Below are 22,813 nucleotides of genomic sequence, written 5' to 3' on the forward strand. Positions count from 1 at the left end.
ACAGAGGGGGGCAGCTGAAGTCTTAGCACCTGTGTGTAGGAGTGAGTGTTGCAGAGAATATATGACTGGATAAATGACAGTACGTGATTGAAGAAGGAAGGGAGAGGCCCACTTGGGAATGTGTTGTGGCAATAATGTCTGACTTCAATAAATCCTCAATGAATTGAACTGATAGAAAGAAACAATGAAAATGAAAATAACAGAGACGGAAATTGCAAGCTATGACTGACTAAGTCACACAGATGGTAAAACAAATCTGAGGCAACTGAATATACTTTACAGCTCCACCAAACCACTTCAAATTCATAAACTACAACATTAACCTCCATTTATATTTAGAGCCTTTACAAACAGAATTATCCCCTTTGGTATTCAAGATGCTGTTATTTTTAACTGCACTGCACTGTAATTTGTTTGTGCTATAGAATCATTAATTTGACTATCTGGAATAATCAGTTTAAATGCCAATACATTTTAACAGCAGGCTCTTCAAAATATGGTTGTGTAACTGTGCCCCTGAGAAAACATTTTTCAGGATGAATTTTGAGCCACTACTCAGTGAGTTGGAACTATTTGTGAATGAAACTGAGGGAAACTAATGATCCCTCAGGGTAAAGTAGGTACAGCAGAAATTAATGGGATGCTGCTTGAGAAACAGTGACTTTAAACCGTGAGCACAAAAACAGAATATGAAGAAAGCAATAAAACATAGAATGCAAAAGTAACAAAGCACAGAAATCCTGTGTAAACAGGTTTATCCCATTTTAACCAAGTTACTGATTGAAAGTGTAGGCAGTTATAGGAGATCTTGCTATATACTATTCAAATGAATAATAATAATGAGTTATTATGTACCAGCAACTCTCATAAACTTGCAGTTGCTTTATTTAATACTTGATAATTGAGTGTTATTGTGACTAAGGCCTTCCCAGATGAATGTGTTAACAGCTGAGCCCTCCCTAACTTACATTCTGGACCCCTCGGTCATTTTCATGATACTAACACAAACCCATAAACTCATATAACTATGGCCTAGTTGGATCACCGGATATGTGTGTGTACTGTACATGTGTGTGTCCATCGCATGTTGATCTCAGTAGGGTCTCGGGCCTTGTCTGAAAATAGAAAGCAAAACGCCAGTAGGTGAGCAGGCACGCAGCATAGCTGGCATCAGTGACGTGCATGAGCTGAAGTGTGTGCGTGACTCACTCAAACACAGATGGTTGGACAGAAATATGGGGCCACAGACTGCTCATCTGTTACACAGCAGGGCATTTGGGGCCCTCCGTCCACCCAAGCAGGCCTCAAACTGGTAAGTGGCACCAGTGATCTCTTTTCCCATAAGGCCTGGGAGGCTTAAAGCAACTTAGTCCCATGCCCTCTGGATGCTCACTTTAACAAGCACAGTAGTCTGAGATGAACCCCCATGAACTCCAGTTCCAGAGGGACCCTTAGTCTGACCTAAATAACTGGACCCTGCAGAGGCGTGTGTTGTGATGCTGTGCCAAGCGTAGCGCTGTGTGATGCAGGCCACACCTGTCGTCCCCCCATCAGAGATATGCTACCAAAATAGGCCGGGAGCTGGAAGGTGTTCAACATGTCCCAGCCACCATGAGTGGAGGGTGAAAGGCGTGTAGGTTAATCTCAGTGTCCTCACATGTTGTCCAGTCTGGAGGGAAAAGAAGTTGCAGAGGGCCTAGAAGATAGCTGGAAGTTTATTTAATAATCATGGGTTTGATTAAAATCTATGAGTTTGATTGATATTTATAAACTGTTTGATGTCTGACTGTTTTTTTTTTTTAAAGCATAAGATCATTTAAAGTTATCCATTAAAACATTTTTTAAACATTTTTTTTCTCTATGGAGTCATACATGACTTCTATATATTCAATATTTTCTATTAATTATAACATTTCTTATTTAGTTGCCTCTGTCATTGGAGCTGTAACTATTATTTAACAGTAACAACTTGAACAGGATTCTTCCATTTTCATGTGAAGCATGAATAAGCAGAAAGCATGGGATGGGCGCCGAAAGCTTCAGTGTAAAGCGAGTCACAATGAAAAAACTAAACGTCCGGTTCGCACTTTCACAGTAAAATCCAGTGACGCACTTCAAATGCCACTGGTATGGCCTATTATTCGTGCTTAGTTAACGTCGAGTACTTAATTTCACTATCGGCACTGCTGCAAGCGTTCATATGTCTGTACTCAAACATAATAGGAGGTGCTTCAATTCCAACGTGTTCTACATTGTGAGCGATAATATTTTACTTCGGCAACTCGCTACTTGTTGCCCCCTTCCAAGACTATTTTCACTTTTATTTTGAAGGCTACATTTCCCAACTTCCTGCCTCTGCCTCGTCTTGACGCAGTTCAACATCGGTCATCGCAAACAAGAGAGGAACACAACAGCAGCTTTTACTCACAAAGCCGAATCCAGTAGTCACACATGCCGAGCAGCGCGTTGTACAAACACTGAAGTAACGTCATGAAAACCGCGAGTCTGCAACACTGAGCTGAGCTGGGATGACAGAAGTCCTCTCTCTCTCTATTCCTCTTTCACTCTGACGATATAGGATCTTATGTCAGGATGTGGACGCGCCTTGATCGCACCCCCCGCCCCATACAAACACTTAATAACTCATTCAGCACTGGGTGGGACAGTCCCGTTCAAAGTCATGATGAAAACTTTACTGTAATGCCTCTGTAACTTTCCCTTCTGAGGTCTGCTTGAGCGTACTTTATTTACCCACTTATTCAAATAGAAACTACACTTTTATTCTAAATTAGCATCTCTGTAGCCTAAAAGGTCTAACTTTCAAAATAGCATTTGTTTTAAACTTTATTTGTAGGAGTTCAACGCATGACACAAAACGGAAAAACATTACATAATTTAAACACAGTGATCATAAAGTAAGAGAGAAATAAAATTTGTAGGGAAAAAAACAGTGATGTATTCATTGTAATTCGAGATCAACTTCTACCTTCTTCTCGAGGCTGCAACTCAAACTAGAATCAAAATTTGTATTACTGTAACCAGGGCTTTATAGCCATGTTTGTAAAAAATACTGAGGTCATAAATCCTGATTCCCTGAGCAGAACTGACTAAAACTAAATAAAACAAAAATGAAAACTGCCTCATGATACACTCATATACTTTGTGTCTTTGATTCTCATTAAATACAGGTCAGGCTTCTCTAACTCAAAAAGCCCAAACATGCAAACATATCCTGCCAGTGTGAGTGATTAACTCAGATAGGCTAATGACTGCCACCCTGTGGTTTAGTAAAGAGTGGTGTGGTTGATTTGCACTGAGCATTTTCACACCAAGGGAGCAAGGATTTAGCTCAGGATTAGCCCTTGATGTTGCATGCTGTGCTCATATTTAAGAATATTATTGTTGTTTGTTTTACTGTGGGGGCTGGTGGAGTTATGATCACCTTGTGGAGATCACTGTGTACTCACACTACACAAAACACTTTTTATAACTCCAATTTAGATCTGTATCTAAATCTCTTTTTATCTTCTGTTGTAGAACTTCATAACTGATCACCGCGTAGTTTACATGGCAGCATGCAAGAATGACTTGATTGCACCTTATTCAAACAGGCTTAGGGATTGTATGATTACCTTTAGTCCTGACCTTGCTCTGAACTCATCATTCTCTGTTACCAGACACAACAGGCAAGCAGATGGCCAAATCCACAGTAACTGACGGCAGCAGCATGGAACAAAGAAACACAGCTCAGTGTTATCAGGACCAATAGCTCTGTCAGACGTGATGCTGCCACAGGGGGCTTTCACCTGTAGTCCTCCTCAAACCCACCTTGAGAGGGGACCTTCTCAAAACAAATCAGCAAACACACACGGTGCCCTGGAGCAGCATTTTTCTTTGCTTTTATAACATATGAGTCACCCTGACATATGACAAACAAATTTCAGCCTTGCTCCTCGAAATGTGCATGGGCTGGTGGAGGTGTGAGGGGAGATCTGGTCGAATGCTCGGCTTGATCTTGATTCGACCAGACTTTAGTGGTCTGTATCCCTGCCACTTCTGTTTTGCACAAAGGGAGATCCAAAGATATTTATTCTCACAAGCTCTCTCATAACAGAGCTCTTGGAAAAGTGCCAGTGATGGCAGTGATTGTTGTTAATTGGGTCAAGCTGTCTGGTAGTTTTCATCCACCCACTCACACAGCTACTGTAAAAAGATAGGTGCAGAGGTGCAGTGCTGTGTTACGCTGAGCCCCTGGGGGCAGTGTTGTACAGGCTGTAGTACAGTAGTGTAAAGAGCTGAGGATACACAGGGGCCCCACTGTGTGAACAGTAAAGCCTATAAACATTACAGTAAATAGAATTTGACAAGTTTAGCTTCCCAGCCTGAAAGGAGCATACTGAGTTTAGATGCCTGTCATATATGGGTAGATATCTGCTAATGTCAAATACTTAAAGGAACAGTCTGACATTTGGGGAGCTACACCTCTTGCCAAGAAAATATGACATCTCCCTCATGTCTCATGTCTAAATATGAAGCTAACACCAGAAGCTGGCTAGCACAAAAACTGGAAAAAGGAGGAAACAGCTAGCCTAGCTCTGTCAAAATCTGCCAATGAACACCTCTTCACCAAAAATGATCTAAATGAAATGGGAAATCTACACTATAATTATGTACTTGAATTATTATTTTTGGTTTTGTACAGTCAGACCAAATAGAAAATTGTTCCCAGAGCAGCATCAGAAAATGAAATGAATAGGTGGTATTCCACTGAGCGTTTGACAAGACCATCAACAAAATGAGCCACAAGCATGCCTTACTTAACACTTACTTAAGGAATACTGTACTTTATTGAGCACAAGATATCTGTTCTGAGCCACAGGAAATTCAAAGCCATTCAATTAAACATTGTCCTGAGGCCTATTACAGGGAGCTAGGGGAGGAAAGCCACTCTTTTCACCCAATCCCTCAGCACCTCTGAAAAACAGTTGCTGGGAAAATGAGGCTGGATAATTGACAGCAGGTCAGTGAGCCAGGGAAACCAAGGTTTAGAGGAAGAAAAACAGAAAGTATGGCACATTTCCTGGACTTCAGATCTGTATGTATACTCTTTCTAATTGAAGGTCAGTTCTTCTTCTTAGCAATTTACCCACACACCTAACTGCTATTGAGAAAAGGCAGAGTATCTAACTGTTGTGTAAGAGGCCAAGAAAGGGAAAGACAAAGTGGAGTGAAGAGGTGATGAATATGTTAACTGGAGACGACGCAGGGTTGGAGAAGCCAGGGCTTAGAGGCAGTAAAATCCTCACATTAACCGATTGCTATGGATTTTCCCAAGCTTTAGAAAGAGGATCTGCTCCAGATTTTGTTAAACCGATCCAAAGGAGCTGATGTCTAGGCCAACATGTCTGTCCGGGCAATAGGAATATGTGTGTGTGAGTGACTGCTTGGGTTAGCGTGTGTGTGCGCACGTACATGCCAGTTTGAGTGGGCAGAGAGGCAGGCAATAGCAACCACAGCCACTTGACGTTCAAAGAGAAGAGATCAAAGGACAACCCCTTACTTCAGTCTCCTTCCTCAGGATTAAAAAGATCATCAATAATAATGGGCTGGAGCAGCGCAGTGGGCAAACTGGAGAGAAGCATGAGCGGAAGCTGATAGGTCTCTCCTGTGTGTGTGTGCATGTGTGATATTTTGGCGGTTTGCCGCGGGGACAAGTGGGAGCAGAAACCATAAGTGCGGGCTGTTTTTCTCGAGCTGCTGGTGCCTGAACCCTCCCTGAGAAACATCATGCAATATTCACCACAACAACGTCTTCACTTCTCACTTTGGGCTCCCAGTCGATTTCTGGTGAAATGTATGAATGTGTATGTGTGTTTGTTTGTGTGTGTGTGTGTGTGTATGTGAACGTCAGTATGCATGCTGCTCCTGCATCATGGAACAACAGATATAAACAAAACTGCAAAAGCTGTGACTGTTTACTTGGCAGGAAGTTACTGTCAGATATGATAGAAAGAGAGAGGAGGAGAGAGCGGGGGGAGAGAACGTTCTAAATGCCAGTAATGAATATGAGATTATATAATGGATACTATTCAATTCTGTACATAAAAGCCAGTTTTTCTATGAGTACTGTGCGTCTGCACTTTGAGTAGCAAGTACTGCAAAGCAAGCATTATACAGCACCGGCATACAGTGATGTCACAGCACATCTCAATTATGTGTCCATGTTATACATCATGTTGGATAGGAGGTAAAGAGGGAAGTCGTTCCCATGTGTATGACCCGATGAGGTTGTGCAACTCAAGATGGTAGTTGCCAGTCATTAACGTCCTTTTAACTATTACTGCACATTCTGGCTGTCCTGCTGTGGATTTGTTCTGATCTCAAAACAGACCCATATTTGCATTAATAAACACTAACTAAAATAAACTATGACTCTTAAATATATATCAAAAATAATATTATCTAGATAACAAATTATTTGCTAACAAAACACAACAAACACCTATTAATAGTAACTTTAATTTGAACACAGTAAATTTGTGTCAGTTGTTATAATTTATGCTTCTTGATTGTATTGATGGAGTAAATTTACTTAGTTACATTCCATCACTGTGAGCAAGATATATTTTAGCTGCCTGTTGTCACCGTCTATCACATTCCTTCTGCTGCTCCTCGGGTTTAAAATAAGCTTAAGCTTAGATTAATCTTTGAAACCCTGCTGAAAAACTGATTTTCAGGTTTTTAAGAAGTGTTAATTATGGTTTAGTGCTGTTAATTAAATCGTCCAAACCACCTGCAAACCCTGTATTTCTGCATAAACAGTGTGTAAAAGTCAGAAAACGGTAATTACGCTAACTCCCGCATGATGTGACTGTGGCTGCAGTGCGTGTGTTAAAAAGGTGGAATGTGAGGCAAAATATAGTCAGACTGAGACTTTTCCTATTCTCCAATCTCCCTCTCTTCCTCTCCTCTTCAATCACGGTCTTCCCCCAGGAGGAGAAAAAGGAGAGGGAGCTAATTAATTACAGTGACTGACGACTCAGTGGTGAAGATCTAAGGAGGTGATGAATTGTGCAGTAGTACAACTATGACAGTAATCTGAAGCAATCCTCTACCTTCACTACCAACCGCAGTGAACTGCTCTCCACATTGCCTCATAATAAATCATTTGAATCCGCTCTTACTGTCTTGTTCGTTTGAGCTTTTGTTACAGCTGATTCCAGGATAAAGTAAGGTCGGCAGCAAATGAAGGTCAGGGGTCAGAAGAAGCTGAAAGCCAATCACATCGAGCTTTTAAAGCCACAGCCTCGACCGATAGCAGCAGCATAATGTTGGATCATCAGCAACCACAAAGTAGACGAATATCTCTTCTCTGTACTTTCACAACGTCTATTCATCATGTGACAAACTCAGGCACCAAAAATGGATGTTCATTAAATTGCCAACAGCTGTGAAGCTACTGCTGCAGACATGTACTACTTAACACACACATCCCTCTGCTTAGTTACTTTTTACCTGAGAAGGGTTTAAAAAGTGTTATCTTTACATAATAAGCAAATGATTACAGATAAAGAAAGAGATAGGCGAAAGAGTAAGAGAGTACCTGTATCACGTGCAGTAGCAGCATTATACAGAGCAGCTGTCTAGCTTGAAAACCAGAGTTTAGTCCCTACAACACTCCATCTGATAGATGGTTTTCATTATCTCTCCCTTCCTCAGGGGAAGGAGCTCTCTTGATCTTATCAGTCTCCTTTTATAGATCAGTAACTACCACCACACAATAGAACAATCAACTGAATTCTCCATTGCCTTTAATTGGATTGTTAGCTTGAACTGTCAATAAGATGTTTGATTAGAAAATGGTGGGGTGCAACTTCATATTACAACTAATTTTATTAACTGGAGGGGGAAATTATAGTTGGGAGGGAGAAGGAAGTCAGTTGAAGCAAATTTTAAACAGCATTAAATAAATGTTTGCTCAGAGTCAGTAGTAAGGCCTTTGAATTGACTGAACTAGTTTTGTCATTCTTCCAATTTGCAGTAAATGTGTTTAATTAGCTGGTTGTAACCTTGTCGGCTAGGTTTGTGGAAATGCTGTCTTTTAATTGGCATAATTAAAAAGGGATGGAAGAGGGAGCCTTCGTGCGTCAGGCGACGATGACTCAACGCGCACAATGTAAGGGAATGACGTTTGGATTTGCAGTGGGAAACACAGAAGCACCCAGTGCTGGATGCCAGCACGACTCAGCATCAATACTGCATGCAGTAATGCTGGAAAGCCAAGCACTCCAGACCATGAGGCACACAAGAAGGCTAAAATAAGACCAAGCAGCCACTGAGCTTTACAGCTCGAATAAGCTCTTATGTGGGGAAAAACAGTTCTGCGTTCATCATATTGTATCTGAGAGGAAAACTGGGTCAGGTGGATAATAATGTGGAGGGTTTGGGTCTGCGTTTGCAAAGTGAAACAAGTCTGCGGTCAGCTAAACGAGGTAACTCTTTTTACAATAACAGAAGAGAGTTAGGAATGAGAGAATTTGATTTGATGGCACTGTCCAATCCACTGTCAAATGTTTATGCAAGGATGAATCTAAATCTCCTTTTGCAGTAACTAAAGTTCTAATTTATTTATTTTTCTCTGTTGATACTATACACATGCCGTATAACTTAGACACACAGCGCATCTATAATACATACTTTCTGTGCACACACATCAATTTATAATGGCCTATGGATTATGTATGCTCACACATGTTCATGAGAACATGCGTAAGCTAGGTGCATGTTCCCACCGACCTGTGCTGCTCTGGATGGTTCTGACAGTGGTGGTGGTGCGCGGTGGTGAGTTGGTCCTCCTGTTGCCCACTGCGACACCTCCCTCCTCCTCCTCCTGCGAGCAGCCTTTCTCTATGGCACGCACATAGCTGTGGCTCCGCATGCGGAAGCAGCCAGGCATGGGCAGGTCCAGGGCATCCACCGCCTGCGACTCCATCTCACTGAACACTGACTCGCACACTGCCTCAATCTGCCCGTTCACCTCCACCTCGCTCACCTGCAGAGGATGGGACACACACAGACATACAGCACATGCATGCAGACGCCCAGACAAGTAAAAGAAAGAAACCACACACGCAACAGGAGCACAGGGGAGAAGTAAAAATGAATAATAAAAATGCAGCGGTGTACCCCAGCACAGTGAGAGACAGAGGAGAAGGGACAACGTATTACAGAAGCAAAAGTGAGGGAAGCATCTCTTAGTGCTGCTCACTCTTACAGAGTGATACCACTGATTAAAGCTTCACTAGGCAGGAGTTTTATACACAAACACACTTCAATCACAAACTGGGCACTGCAATAGATGACACTGTTCCAGTATTCCCATAACTTCAGGCAGGCAGATTCTACGTATTTGCCAAAAAGAAATTCTGAAAAAAATTCCAAATTCCAAAAAGAAACACTCTCACGCTTCTCACAAGCGTGAGAAACCTCTTTGTTTGAGACAGATCCATTAAGAGGAGGCAATCAAAATATAGATTTAGACATATTGGGCAATTTTGTGTCCTTTGTTAAAGCATCACAGACTACATCAGCACACCATGTTCACCATAAACACATCACATACTTTCTCAGTATGTTATTTCATATTGGTCAGACTTTTGCCTCCACGCTGTCTTGTGAAGCTTTAAGCCATATAAAGAGGAACTTGCATACACTTAAAAGAGAAATATATTGGAGAAAAATAAAAGAGAGTCCAAGGAGTGCAGGGGGGGAGGAATCACTGTAGGATAAAACTTCATACAACAAAGTGAAATACTACAAATGTTGTTATTAAAGGTGAGAATTAGGAGGTGTCAAAGTTGGAACTACTGGGATTTGAGATGAGACTCGAAATCTAACTACGCCTTCATGAGCTAGTGCAGCTTGGGTTTCAAAACAAGGTCTAAAGCAAAAAGAAAAAAAAAAAACAACTCTTGCTACAAACTTGTGAGATGGGAGTGTGTTACAGATTAAATTGTGTGAGGGCAGATAACTCAAAGCTCCATCCCATTCCTCGAAGTTGCCTTTGCTCAGCCAATCCAATTAAAGAGAAGTTTGCAACATGTCTGCACAGGGAGCAAAACACAGGAATGGGATGTAGCCGGGAACTAAAGCTGTTGGTCTGGGTGTTTGTCAGTGAAGAGAGTGTAGGGACAGACAAGTGTGAGTGTATACTGCAGAGCTTGGAGTCAGAAAGGTTTGTGGACCTCAATCAAATCCACTGGTGTTAAGCCTCTTTTTTGTGTGTGTGTCAGCTCACCCTCTATGCACACGTGTTAAGTATAAGAGAGAGTGAGTGAGATAGAGACCCTAGCAGCACCTTTTTATTCAGTGGCACTTTTGTAGATGCCAGGTCCAGCGTGTCATTCTCCTCTGGGGCTGCTCCGTGCCAGGACTTGAAGGGAAGTCTCCAGGGTCTGTCATTCGGCTGGTGAGGCAGAGTGTTGCCCCTGGGCTTTGGAGGGTAGCACATATCCCTGTTACCCCAGGCTAAAAGGTAAGCTAAGCTCCGCTGTCATTTCAAATAACAGAGTATGAAGCTGTGCCCAAATTGACTAACATCTTATTTTGTGGCAGCTACAGCAATAATGGACCTCCACTGGTTGAGCTGTTTCCTGACCACTTCTTCAATATGTCCAATAACCATCAAATCAAGGCAAATGCCCATCACCATTTGGAGCCAAACTCTATTTCAATTATTCATAAAATTCATATGGCTGCATGTTAATTATTGTTTTTCATCTCTTACACAGCAGATGCCAAATTGAGGAGAACATTTTTAGCTTGTCATTTTGCTTCACAAAGTATGCCGAAGCAGAAGGAGCATATTAGGGTGAAGGATGGGGGTGATCTGGGGGGGGGGTTCTGCATGCCCTCCTGTTTAATTAGCCAATCTGAATACGCCTGTAATCATATGAGCTCCAGAAAACAGCATGCAGACGTATACACTAATTGGGAGATTGGGGGTTTTTGTACTGTTCATTCTTTGCCGGATGGTGACCGGATTGTTAATTCAGGCCTTAGGATGGCTACGGATGGGTTTTCCTCCCCCCTGCACGACCTCATTGGACATAGCGGTAGAGGTACAGGGGGTGCAAGGGCCAAAGGCAGACAGGCACGGGCCCCTGGGTGCCACTAACCTGGCTGATGGTGCTCATGGCTCTCATGTAGCTCTCATTTCGCGAGCGGAATTTAGGTGAGGCCAGCAGCCCTGCTGGGTCCAAGCTGTCCAGACTCCTATTGATGGAAACCTCACTCACCGCCCGCAGGTAGCTGTGACTCCGGATCTGCAGCTTGGGCGAATGCTCTGTGGAAATCCTGCCGCAAGAGAGGGAAGGAGAGAGGACAAAGAGGAGGGGCAAAAAAGAAGAAAGTCAAAGCTTGGTAGGCGAGAAACAAATCGAGATAGAGGCAGAAAAGGAGCAGGGGAAAAGAGAGGGAGAGATCAAGTGATAATAACAGAGTGAGAGAAGGTATTTTCAAAGTACTTGGCAGTGTGTATGAACCCAAAGATATGGATCAATCCACAATTGCTTCAGGAGACACCTTTATCTAATCAACAAGCACAGTACTATTGAGAAACACTCGCAGTAGCTTAGGTAGTCTGTCCTTGAAGCACCTTGTACACACTTTCTAAAACACTTAACAGTGAGAACACTGGCACACACACACTGAATTTCTTTCACACTAAAAAAGACCTACAGATTGACACAAAAATACACACACACATACACGTGCACAAATGTACCGTCTCCCAGGAAGATGAATAGGTGTCTCATTAGCTCTCACCTGCCTCCAATACCATCGCTCAGCATGCTTCACACCTATGCACGTGTGTGTGTTTGTGTAGTGTGTGTGTGTTTAGGTTACACAGCAGTCAGATGCAAGCTAAACAATTCATTAATCAGGGGAAATAACACCTAAAAAGCTGACTCGCTTCCTTCTTGATGAACATCGTGGCCTACTAAACCAACTTACAGAGAAACAAAGTGCATGGAGAGAAATGAATACAACTCAAATTAGAAAGTCTATTCTTAAATCAGCCATGAGAAGTAAAGGTCCAGTACCCCCTGTAATTCACACTCTGTCTCTCGTTTTCAAATATAAAACCAATTTTACACACACACACACACACACACACACAGACGCAGCCACAGACACATACTGTACACATGCACAAGTCTTACTCTCTGCCTCCAGGTCAGGTCTGCTTTAATTATGTATTTCCTCCTAAAAATAGAGCGTGGCTACCACAGCCAAGCAAACTAGATTACTCATTCTTGAATGAGAGAATAGAGGAGAAAGGACGGTGAAGACAAAAAGGGAAATCAAAGGACAGATGAGCTATTGTGATGGAGATAGTCATTTTAAAATACATCTTCATGTACACTAAATATATTTCAAGTCCTCCATAACAAATGGCAAAATAGGCTGCTGGTCCATGTCCACCACAACAACACATGTAAGCATCTACCAACCTGACACAACTATCAACAGAGCAACACTGTCTGTTTTCTGACCTCACATTGTGATGGTTATGGTTGGGTTAGATTTAACCACAAAAATACCACGATGGGATTTGGGAAAGATCATGGTTTGAGATAAAATAACTACTTTGATACAGTACAGGTCTTATGGACACCAAAAGACTGTTGCTTGAATGTAAACAAACATGCATTTTCATGCATTTGCTTACATCACTGATGCGGTCATCTTTCTTGGAAGGACAGTCTCATATTTTGGGGTCTCAGACTGGTAGTTGTTCCTCTTTTCAGTTTACAGTTTATAGACCAAACAATTAATTGATTAATAGAGAAAGTCAGCAATAATTTAAATAATTGCTAACTGGGACCCAATTTAAAAGTACAGCAGACTACATCAAAAAATAACTGAGTGGGAAAATATATTTATCTATTGATAAAGTAAATAATAACAGCTTTATTTTTTTTCTACTGGTATCACAGCTAATTTTTCAGCTCCTAGGTTTTCCTTTTTTCCCTTCATGTTTCTATTCACAATGTATAAAAAAAATCACAATGTATAACCCAAGCCTCAGAGATTTGTATTAATCATCCATAATCAGCCACCTGCAGTCTGTAACTGTGGGGGATGCACAGAGGAATAAAGTAAAGGAAGAAACAACCTACACCATTATCTTTATCCACATCTCCTCTTGATTTCCCTGTGGGGCTGATTATAGGCAGGACCAATGATGTCTATTGTGGCAACTTGAATGGCAGACCCTGTCTGTAATCAGTGCCACCTAAGGGGGGAGGTCAGCCTGTCCCAGGGTGTTCCTCTATGGAACAAGTGACATTAATGAACACATGCTCCTCTGCCAGTCAGAAGTAAAGGCTGTCCAAAGGCATCTGCTGATTTCTCTTGCATTACAGAGACTCACTGCAAACCCCATCTTCTCCATCATCTCACTTTGTTCTCATCTTTCCTGTTAGCCCGCTCTTCCTGCTTCCCAACTTGAAGTTTTCTCTGTCCAACTGTCCTATCCTCTTTACCTTCTTTTGTTTCTTCCATCTGTCACTCTCTTGTCATCTTAGTCACTCTCCGGATAAAAGTCGTTAGAGCGATGACTGTGGTTGGAAGGGATGGAAGGACAGAAAGACAGAGATGTGATTACTGCAACCTATTATTCAGAATGTCTGTTCTCGGTGAGACATGAAAAAATAAACGATAAAATCTAGGCCAGGAATAAATCAATTTGCGGCAATTTGCTGTTGGTGAGCGAGGGAAGCAAGAAAGGATGCCATTTTCTTCTGAGGTTGTTTGTCTGCCAGGAATAATCCCCACTGCTTAAATACACGCATTATCTGTGCCCTATGTGTTTTAATAAGGAGGAAGGTTAGCTTCGGGTGAGAGTAAACAAATCTCACAACTCCTCAGGAGCAATTTTTCACTAGTCAAGGACACAAAGGTCAAAGAACGGGCTCTGGAACATATGGAACAACAAAGCTGATTATTTAATCATGGTGGAGAGTTACACAGACTTGTGCCAGCTCCCAAAAGCACGGTGTGAAAACAAGATGTCAGCTGCTCCCGCCTCATTCTCTATCTCCAATGTGCAGTTCTGCAGTTTGGTTTGTTCCACTGGGTTCCATCAGACGATGATGGTATTCCCAGGGCCAAATTCAAGTCATTAGTGGGCCCCAAGCTGCACCACTTGCACTTACATAATGGTGTGTGTGTGTGTGTGTGTGTGTGTGTGTGTGTGTGTGTGTGTGTGTGCAACCAGTAACAATGACTGAGCACCCACTGGTGTTCTTCTCATCTCTTTATATTACACAGCTAATCAGTCACAGCCCTGTGCTGTGACATAAGACTTGTGTCCCCAATTCTTTCACTGTTCCATGGCTGCACGGTGGAAAATATTTCTATTAGGTATGAGTAATATTGTAATATCAAATTAAGACAGTTAGGTCCCAAGTTGTTATCCAGTAATGAAAATGGTGGGTGGACATTTGCATTAAAGGAAATTTTCATGGTTTTGGTCATCATTTCTATCAGTTCTAATAACACTGCAATCACCAAAGTAACTTGGAACACAGTGAGGTATTTACAATGAAGTCAGTGGAGCAAGAAAGACAAGCAGTTAGACAACAAGACGCGATATAATCAAGCTGAGAGTTAAGTTGGATTATCACTTTATTTTGAGGTAAAACTGAAAGAGTGAGCACACCTGAAATGTTAATAATAATCCCTCATTGCACAAAAAGAAAAAAATGTGCACACATGATTACAGCAAGTTAAACCGGGAAGTCAGTCTGTAAAATGTGATGAATGTTTACAAGAAAGTTTGGGTAATTTTACTGTTCGTCCTAGTTTTCTCTTCCAAATAAGCATGGATAACCTGTGCATGTTTGTGTGTTTTCTTTTAAAGCTGTAAGATTCTGACTGCTTGGGTTTCTTACCTCATTAGACTTGTTTTTGGCAATGGTGCCACATTCCCAGATCTCAGCAATGAACTTCTTCAGTACAGTGTTATTATTGTCACTAGTAGGGATGATGGCCAAAACTACAAAAGCAAGACTCTGGTTGTGTGAAACTACATTCCTCCTCCTAGTATGGAATTCTGATCTTTGAACTGTATTCAATCAGAAAGAGATATAAAGTCAGAAAATGTTGCCTCTGAACTTCTCGTGTTAGCCAAGTTAACTCGTGTCGACTTCACTGTGAACACTGTTGTCAGCCTCACGTTTTTTAACACTTTGTTAAGTCAGAGATCGTTGATGGACTGCAGTACTGCTGAATACTTTATGAGCGCTTGCTATGAGGAAGCATGCTGCTGAGCAGAGAATGCCTTATGCAACAAGAAACAACTTCATGAAAATCTTCAAATAATAAAGCTCAGCTTTTAACCACAGATCTTTAACAAAGGGTTGCATTGGGAAAGAGAAAATATTCAATGATGTCGTCAACCCACAGTGCATTTCTTGAGAATATGGCATTTATTTTTGAAGAGACTTCAGTGCATGGACAGGCATCATGTACTTTCAATTAAGGCTCAGTCTGTTTATGTGACTGTAGAGATACAGAGGCCAACTATGAAGATAGAAGTGTGTGTCTGAGCTGTAAACACAGGGCAGGTAATTAAGCTGTGGCCACTGAGAGTCAGGGACTCGCACATAAGCCAGACTGCTGCCGGGATGACGCGTGAGTAACACTGGCTGCCTTCATCTCCTTCTGTTTGTCGACTTTTTTTTCACTCCACTCTCTGCATCTCTCTGTTTCAATGAAACTACACAGTGTGACCACAGGCTTTCAGCACACTTGAACATTATGTTCAGAAGCATGTCCTGTAGTCAAGCTTAAAAATAATATGCGCACAGACAGACATACAGTTACATCATGCATGAACACAAATGGAAGGATTTGCTGTTTTATATAATTGTAAATGTAATATCTTTGAAGACCTCACCTTAGGCTCAAGGAAACTGCGAAGGCTATTTTCACTTTATTCTGACATTTCTGTGATTAATCAAAAGAAAAGTCTTTGAGTGAATAACTGATACTGAAAATAATTGTTTCTACCCCAACACAAACTCACTTGAGTGTGGTCATCTCTGTGAGGGACGGCTGTGTGGCCTTCAGGTAACTCGCCCGCCGCGCCTGGACCTTGGGCGAGGGCTTGGGGCTGCAGTCCGAGTCGCCGCTGTCTTCTTCTGCCATGGCCTTGATGTAGCTGCCACTGCGCATCCGCCGGCATGGGATCTCATCATCCTTCCCCAGTGGAGAGAAACTGCTCCAGTCATCCTGAGGCACCTGTACAGATAAAGTGAGATAAGGTAAAGAGAGAGCGAGCACAGGTCACCCTCCAGACTTGAGAGATGCACATCTCATGGAGATGCACTCACAAATGAAAAATAGACACAGCAAGGCTGCAATATTTCTCTCTCTGGCCTGATATAAAATACCTGTATCACAGAGTGCACTTAACGCCTTAAAAGAAAAAGTACGAGAAAGAAACAATAGTAACAGTGTCAATGCAGGGTCTGCCTTGATCATACCATAAGCTTGTGAATGCCGGAGGCCTTCTTTTGTCTGTCCTGTGATGCATGCGGCATATCAAATGCAGGGAATTAATTTTTTTGACAAAACGTTGCAGTAGCCCGGCCTCTGTCTGCTCTCCTGACTTTTCACACACACTAATGAAGGTAAAAATAAAAGGAGGCAAAGCTATCTCCCAGCCCTAATCTAAAAGAGAGAGTCAAAGACAGCAAACATGGAGAGAGAGAGAAAACAAAGGGGGTTTTGTTCAGCAGAACCACTGCAGTCCCAACGTGAGTGGCTGTTACGGCACCGGCTCTGAAGTGAAAGAAATGAGATACAGAGCGAGAAAAAAGTGTGCGAGAATCATTCAACAGACTGGTGCGTAGCTAGGAAACCAGGCTGACCTTGATGTCAGGGGCAACCACAGACTGTGTTAGCATCTTGGGAAAAACGGGGTCTGTGATGACGTCAGAGGAATTAAATTACTGTTGCTGAGAAAAAGCCATAAAAAAGCCTAAATGAAGTTATGCTTTTTAATCCTATTACCTTTGCAGTAGAGTACAGCATATTTAAAATGTTCTAACCTGTGACTGCTGAGGAAGTGTGTGAGGATGGTTAGGCATTAAATTAAGTGTGTGCTGGTGATTACACCTGTGCAACCAAACTCTGGATTGCAGGATCCCATCCTAGTAGATGAAGCAAATAGATGTCTAGTCCTTGTTTTAAGGATTCAAAAAAATGTCTGCAGACTAACTTGTCAGGTTCCTCTTCTTGAAAACCTGTTTTTTCCCCCCTTCCGTCTCTCTTTCTAGAAAAAAGCAATGGCTCTTTTAGGCTGAGAGAAATGTTGCCATACTGCAGCGACAACATCCTTCCTTGATCTGCTCACTCTGTTTTCCAGGCTGTTAAAATGCACGGCCACACAGGGCTTCCTCTGTCTTTCATGCTCCCTCACTTTTGCTCTCTGACTTTTACTTTCTCAATTCATACCCTTCTCTGTTGTCCTTATTTGCTCTCCTTTTGCTCTCCTCCAACAAAACGCACACACACACACACACACACACACCCTTCCTTCTATTCTCTCTGCGTTGTCTCTCCATCTTCCCCCTCAGGCTTATATTTGCAGCTCACCCCGATGAGAGGAAATATATGCAATCTGAAACACTTTTATCTTTTCCAAAACAGAAAAAGAGCAGCAGGATCAGGTGGGCTGAAGTGTCCCTGTGCACTTGCGGTGTAAGTGTATGTGACCACTGGGCTTGGGGACAGGAGCAGTTTTTCTTTGTCTGCTCACCTCTGACTCTCTCTGATCTCCTAGTAGCACCTTGCTATTGCTCTGTGATATACACACAGACACACATACATGCACATCACTGCTGCTGTGGCCACTAGCAATTAATTTGCCATTTATTCTCTGAAAAGAGATTAGCTAGGTATTTCTGATCTAATTTCCTCGGCTTGTATACTGTAAAAAATATGTTAGTTTAGGGTCGTGCTGCATGAACCTGACCTGTCAAACAGTTGAGAGAAAATCAGCTTACTGCATTATTCCTCTGGTAAAGTAAATGTGAAAGCTAAATACACTATCCTGTGACTCCTGACATACTGTAATAACATAAACATCTACCTGCTCATGTATTAGCATGCACGTGGGCACAAGCACAGAGGAGCAGATGACATGTGATGATTTTGCAAAATGGTTTATGATGATAGATTAAGTCAACACGAGAGCAATGATCATCTGAGACACAGGGAACGACAGGATGGGGTCTGGGCCAGTGCCTCCGTGATCAATCTCTTTAACTCACACAGACACACACAAACAAACAAACACAGATCCATGCAGAAAAACAGAAGCATGGAGGAGCAGCTGGCACTGGATGATGCATGAAGCATGACATGCGGGAGGTGGGGCTGTTTTAACAGTCCTACCTGTAGGAAGTGGCAGGTGCGTCCCTGCTCGGCTTTCACTAGAGCTTTATCTAGGTTGACTGAGGCCTTCTGGTAGACCTCTCTTGCTCTGCTCACCGTCAGAGTTGAAGACCACGAGCTCTTCTTCAGCTGCACTTGGCTGTCCAGTGCGCTCACCAACGGGAGCCCTCCGCTGCTGCCCCCGGAGCACGTTGAGCACTTCACGTCATTGTTGCTGCGTGATGTCTTGAGAGAGTGGGCGCTGATAGTGTTATAGGACTCCATGAAGTACTGCGACTGAGATTTGTCTGGGTGGCGCCCCATAGTCATGACCCCAGAGGGCAGGCCTCCACTGCTGCCCCCGTGGTGATGGTGGTAGAGGCAAACCTCCCTGGTCGAGCGTGTCATCTGAGCTCCAGTACCCCGAGATGGCAGTGCGCATCTTAGGCTCCGACTTTGAGCGGTCTTTGCTCTTGCTGCGCTTGCTGTGCTTCAGGGTGCCAGAGGATGAGGGAGGGTCATCAGGACTGGATTTGCTACCGTTCATCCTCCCGCTCCCTCCACCACCAGACCCCGAGGGCCCCTCTAGGGAGTGGGACTTGGTGAACAGCTTCTGGACAGAGTGGACAAGGTGGCGGATCCGACCGGGACTGTCACTGCGTTGATGCTCCACCGCAGTGCGCTTGTACTGCAGCGTGTGGTAGCCTTCACGCCGCACAGGTGCCTGGCGTTCAAACTGCTCTAGCAGGTTAGAGGGGATACGGTTGTTGTTCCCTCCACCTCCTCCGCCTCCCTTACTGCTCCCTGCTGGCCCTGTATAAGGCACCACAGCACCACACTCCTCCTTCAGCTCATGGTGGGAGCTGTAATGTCTGCGAGGGAAGGTGCAGCTGGCCAGGTCTGGATACGCACTGCATTCAGACTGGAAGGAGTTGCGCTGGGTGTAGCAGGGGTGGTCAGCAGAGTGAGCCTCCCCAGGGTTGAGGAAGTAGGACCGACGATCCGAGTGCCCCAGGGTCATGGAGTCGTAAGAGGGGTCGCAGGTCACCGTGTGGTGGTGACTACGGCTGCTGGACAGGCCTTTCATTGTCATTGTGGCCAAGTTGACGTGCACATCCAACTGGGAAGTCTGCACAGGCCCCAACTAGTTCTACAGAGAAACACACAGCCATGAGGAAGAACAGACAAGAAGAGACAGACAGAGAGGAGAATTATAAATACCTCATATTTGCATACACTCAAAGAACAGTGTAATGTCATCTGCTTTAATTTGAGGAAGATGCTTTTTGGCACTCCTTCACAGATGAGAAAACTTGCTGATGTTGACGGGACTTGGGCCTATTCTTCTCTTTCAACCTCTTATTTTTGTCCTTTAAAACTTCAAAAGGAGCGTCTCTAAATATAGCAGCCACTTGGCATGATGTCCCTGACATCCAGATCTGTCCTCAAGCTTCCTCTTCTACTTCTCTATCCGCTCCGGTAGATTTCAGCCAAAAAGTAACAGGGGATCGAGGAAACAGAGAGAAACAAAGGAGGAAGAGGTATCAAGAAGAGTTCAAATCTATTTCCAGCTTGAGTGTGCTAAAATTGTTCAAGGGTACTGTTAAAAATGAAGCATCAGTGGAACACAACAAAAAATATAATGAGAAATTGGTGATGGGAATGCAGAGACATAGGCATCCTCTGCAGAGAGTCCAATGCAGTCTCCTGTATTCAATCCAGTGCTTTCACAGAATAGTGGATATAACAGATGTGATGATACTCAAAAAGTGCATTTATTTTTGTTTTACAGTACACCTGCTCAGTGTGCATGCATGCACACCCCCCACCCACAAAGACAACAAATGATCCCACACTTTCCTCTATACCTCTAGTTCTCCTCTAAGGGCAAACTAATTGGCCAGTAAAACCCAGCTGACAGCTTCTGGGCCGGTCGAGGCAACCGGCAATAAACGACCTTTCCCTTACATGGTGACATGAAAACAATGGCATCCATCAGCACCCTTAAACTGCCTTCCTTACCATCTGGGGCTGTGGCTGGCTAGCCGCTGAACCCACACTGTTTCCAATGGACTGGAGGTGAAGCTAACAAGACAATAATAAGAGCCCACGCACCCTGGTGCAGAACTGTGACAGCGGTGTGGCTGAGCCTGCACGGGGAATTCATTACTGCGATTTATAATGCACTACCAAAGGCCACTGTGGTAAATATAAAAAAAAGAAAAAGAAAAAAAAAACAAGGAGGAGGAAGAGGGGGGAGAGGAAACAGAGGGAGAAAAGATAAGAGAAAATGAGGGAGACAGAGAAGTGGAATGAATATCATGTCAGTTCTTTACATTACTAGAGGACACTGTGTAGGGCACATACTGGATGTATTTATGTGCATGAATATAGGGTGAGTCTGATTTATTATTTGCTTTAACGTGCCTGTAAACCGTGTGCTGGATTAATTGAAAAACTGGGGAAATTATTCATGCAATATCCTTGTCTGTACTAAACCAGGGGATCAAATCACTCTGGGAAAGAATTAAGCCAATATATTATTCATGTATTGTTAGAGAGAAAATGACAAAATATAAGGGTCAATCCCCACCCCCCATCTGCAATATACTTACAAGAGTGAACTCACACAAAGCACACACTACGTACAACACAGACACGCACAGTGTCCGCTTCTTGCAGGGCACTTAAAAAGTGGGCTGTGTCCAACTAAAGGTATTCATTGCAGTTGACAGAGATCCCTTCTGTTGGCCGCTGAAGCACAGAATGTGACCTAAATAAAAGGCCCTCGCGGTGATCCACAGCAGCGTGTTTGTGGCACAGCTGTCTGCAGCACTGCACTAAAGCTGAAAAGCTGAAGTTGGGTCATGCTGGCTTTCTGCCTGCTAGCCACACATACACACGCGGACACACACTGACACACAAATACATAGTGTATCTGACAGGCTGCATATCCATGCTGAATTTTGATCCTGCTAGCTTGTAAAGCACAGTTTATCGACACAAACAAGAGGATCTGCTGGTTCTGCTGTGTCTGTCAGGTATGGCCTATACTGACATAGACGGCTGTGGTTATGTATTATGTTGTATGTCCATCGTAGCTGACTGACCCAGTTATGTCTCTACCTGTCTGATCAGCCTCTATAGCATACCCTCAACTGGATAGACCATATTACAAAACTCTGAAACAATATTTCAGTCGATATACTTCAGTAACCATTTTAGGGTTGTCATTGGTCTCTCCAAGCATGTTGCTAAGTGGCTGTTTGCTAAGCCATAACCCTAAGTTACAGGTGCTAAGCGTTCCACTCTGGCACAGCACATAATGCAGTTTACAATGATTTAAATCTTTAAATTCTTTAACTTCAATGTGTCCTTGATTTCAGAGGATTCTCACTTTGATCTTATGACTGCCAATTTTGCCAACTGAAATAACAACAACCTCCGGCAGTCTTCAACAGATGTAGCTGATGAAAACTCCTATAGCACGTGACGTCTACAAACAGGATATCACACTAAAAAAAAGAGGCTACAGCTACATGATATGAACATATACGAACAGCACTGTTATTGTATTGCACTTATAATAGCATCTAGGACTAGCCTCTACATAGCAGATGTGCTAGTGTTTTTTTAATACATAATCTAGAATCCCACAAATTACTGTAGTTAGTGATTGATGTGTTCCTAATTGGCCTTAGAGGTAACATTAAAGCTAGTAAGCCGAACATACAGTGGCCCCAAAAGATAAAGCACATACAGAAGAGAAAGCACAAACATTACAAAAAGGAGCAGCGACGTTACAGATACTTTCACCTATTGATATTTTTCAGGTGAGAAAGTAACTATTTAGACTTTAAGTCATCGCTTGACCCAAATGTTTGGAAATTTGCTCCAACATTTTTGGAGATGTCAGGACCTGCTTGTCAGGTGAAGACCAGCCGGTCATCTCTGTAGCCCACAGTCTCTCAAGATAACTGGTCAGTCAGTGTGGGCCATCGTCCCTGTGGAGAACAGTCTTATCTTGGCAAGTGGTAATTTACTGCTGGCTCAGTTGTCCATAGCATTTTGAAATATGTTATAATTCCTTTTGGAAGATCAAATTTGGTCGAAATGTAATATTTGATACTGCCAGTTTGTCTGAAGGTAACGAGAATGAACAGAGGTAATATGAACTACATTAAATTTTGCTCTATTTTTTAATGTATACTACAGATTGGATAACAGGTGTATCTTTTACGATACTCACTGTCAGTTTTTTTTTTCCCCAAACAGTCTGCTTACCAGAGCCCTGCTGAGCTGCTGATGTCAGCAAGAACGCTGCTGTTCCAACTTCAAATAGTCTCCCTGTCCTCAAAAGTTT

General features: G+C 42.9%; 2 protein-coding genes across 3 annotated transcripts in view; one reads left to right on the forward strand and one right to left on the reverse strand.

The window, feature by feature from the left end:
• Positions 1–22,813, forward strand: part of insig1 (insulin induced gene 1) — a 255,924-nt gene that overhangs the window by 118,872 nt on the left and 114,239 nt on the right. The gene's annotated exons all lie outside the window — the stretch shown is intronic.
• dlgap1b (discs, large (Drosophila) homolog-associated protein 1b) overlaps positions 1–22,813 on the reverse strand; it is an 86,995-nt gene that overhangs the window by 21,505 nt on the left and 42,677 nt on the right. Inside the window, 5 exon segments of the mRNA XM_018695334.2 lie at positions 8,797–9,052; positions 11,178–11,355; positions 16,097–16,311; positions 18,472–18,846; positions 18,848–19,600. Of these exon segments, the coding sequence (XP_018550850.2) occupies positions 8,797–9,052; positions 11,178–11,355; positions 16,097–16,311; positions 18,472–18,846; positions 18,848–19,543 (1,720 nt within the window). The 5' untranslated portion in view covers positions 19,544–19,600.

This window comes from Lates calcarifer, linkage group LG24, assembly GCF_001640805.2.
Source record: "Lates calcarifer isolate ASB-BC8 linkage group LG24, TLL_Latcal_v3, whole genome shotgun sequence".
NCBI lineage: Eukaryota > Metazoa > Chordata > Actinopteri > Centropomidae > Lates > Lates calcarifer.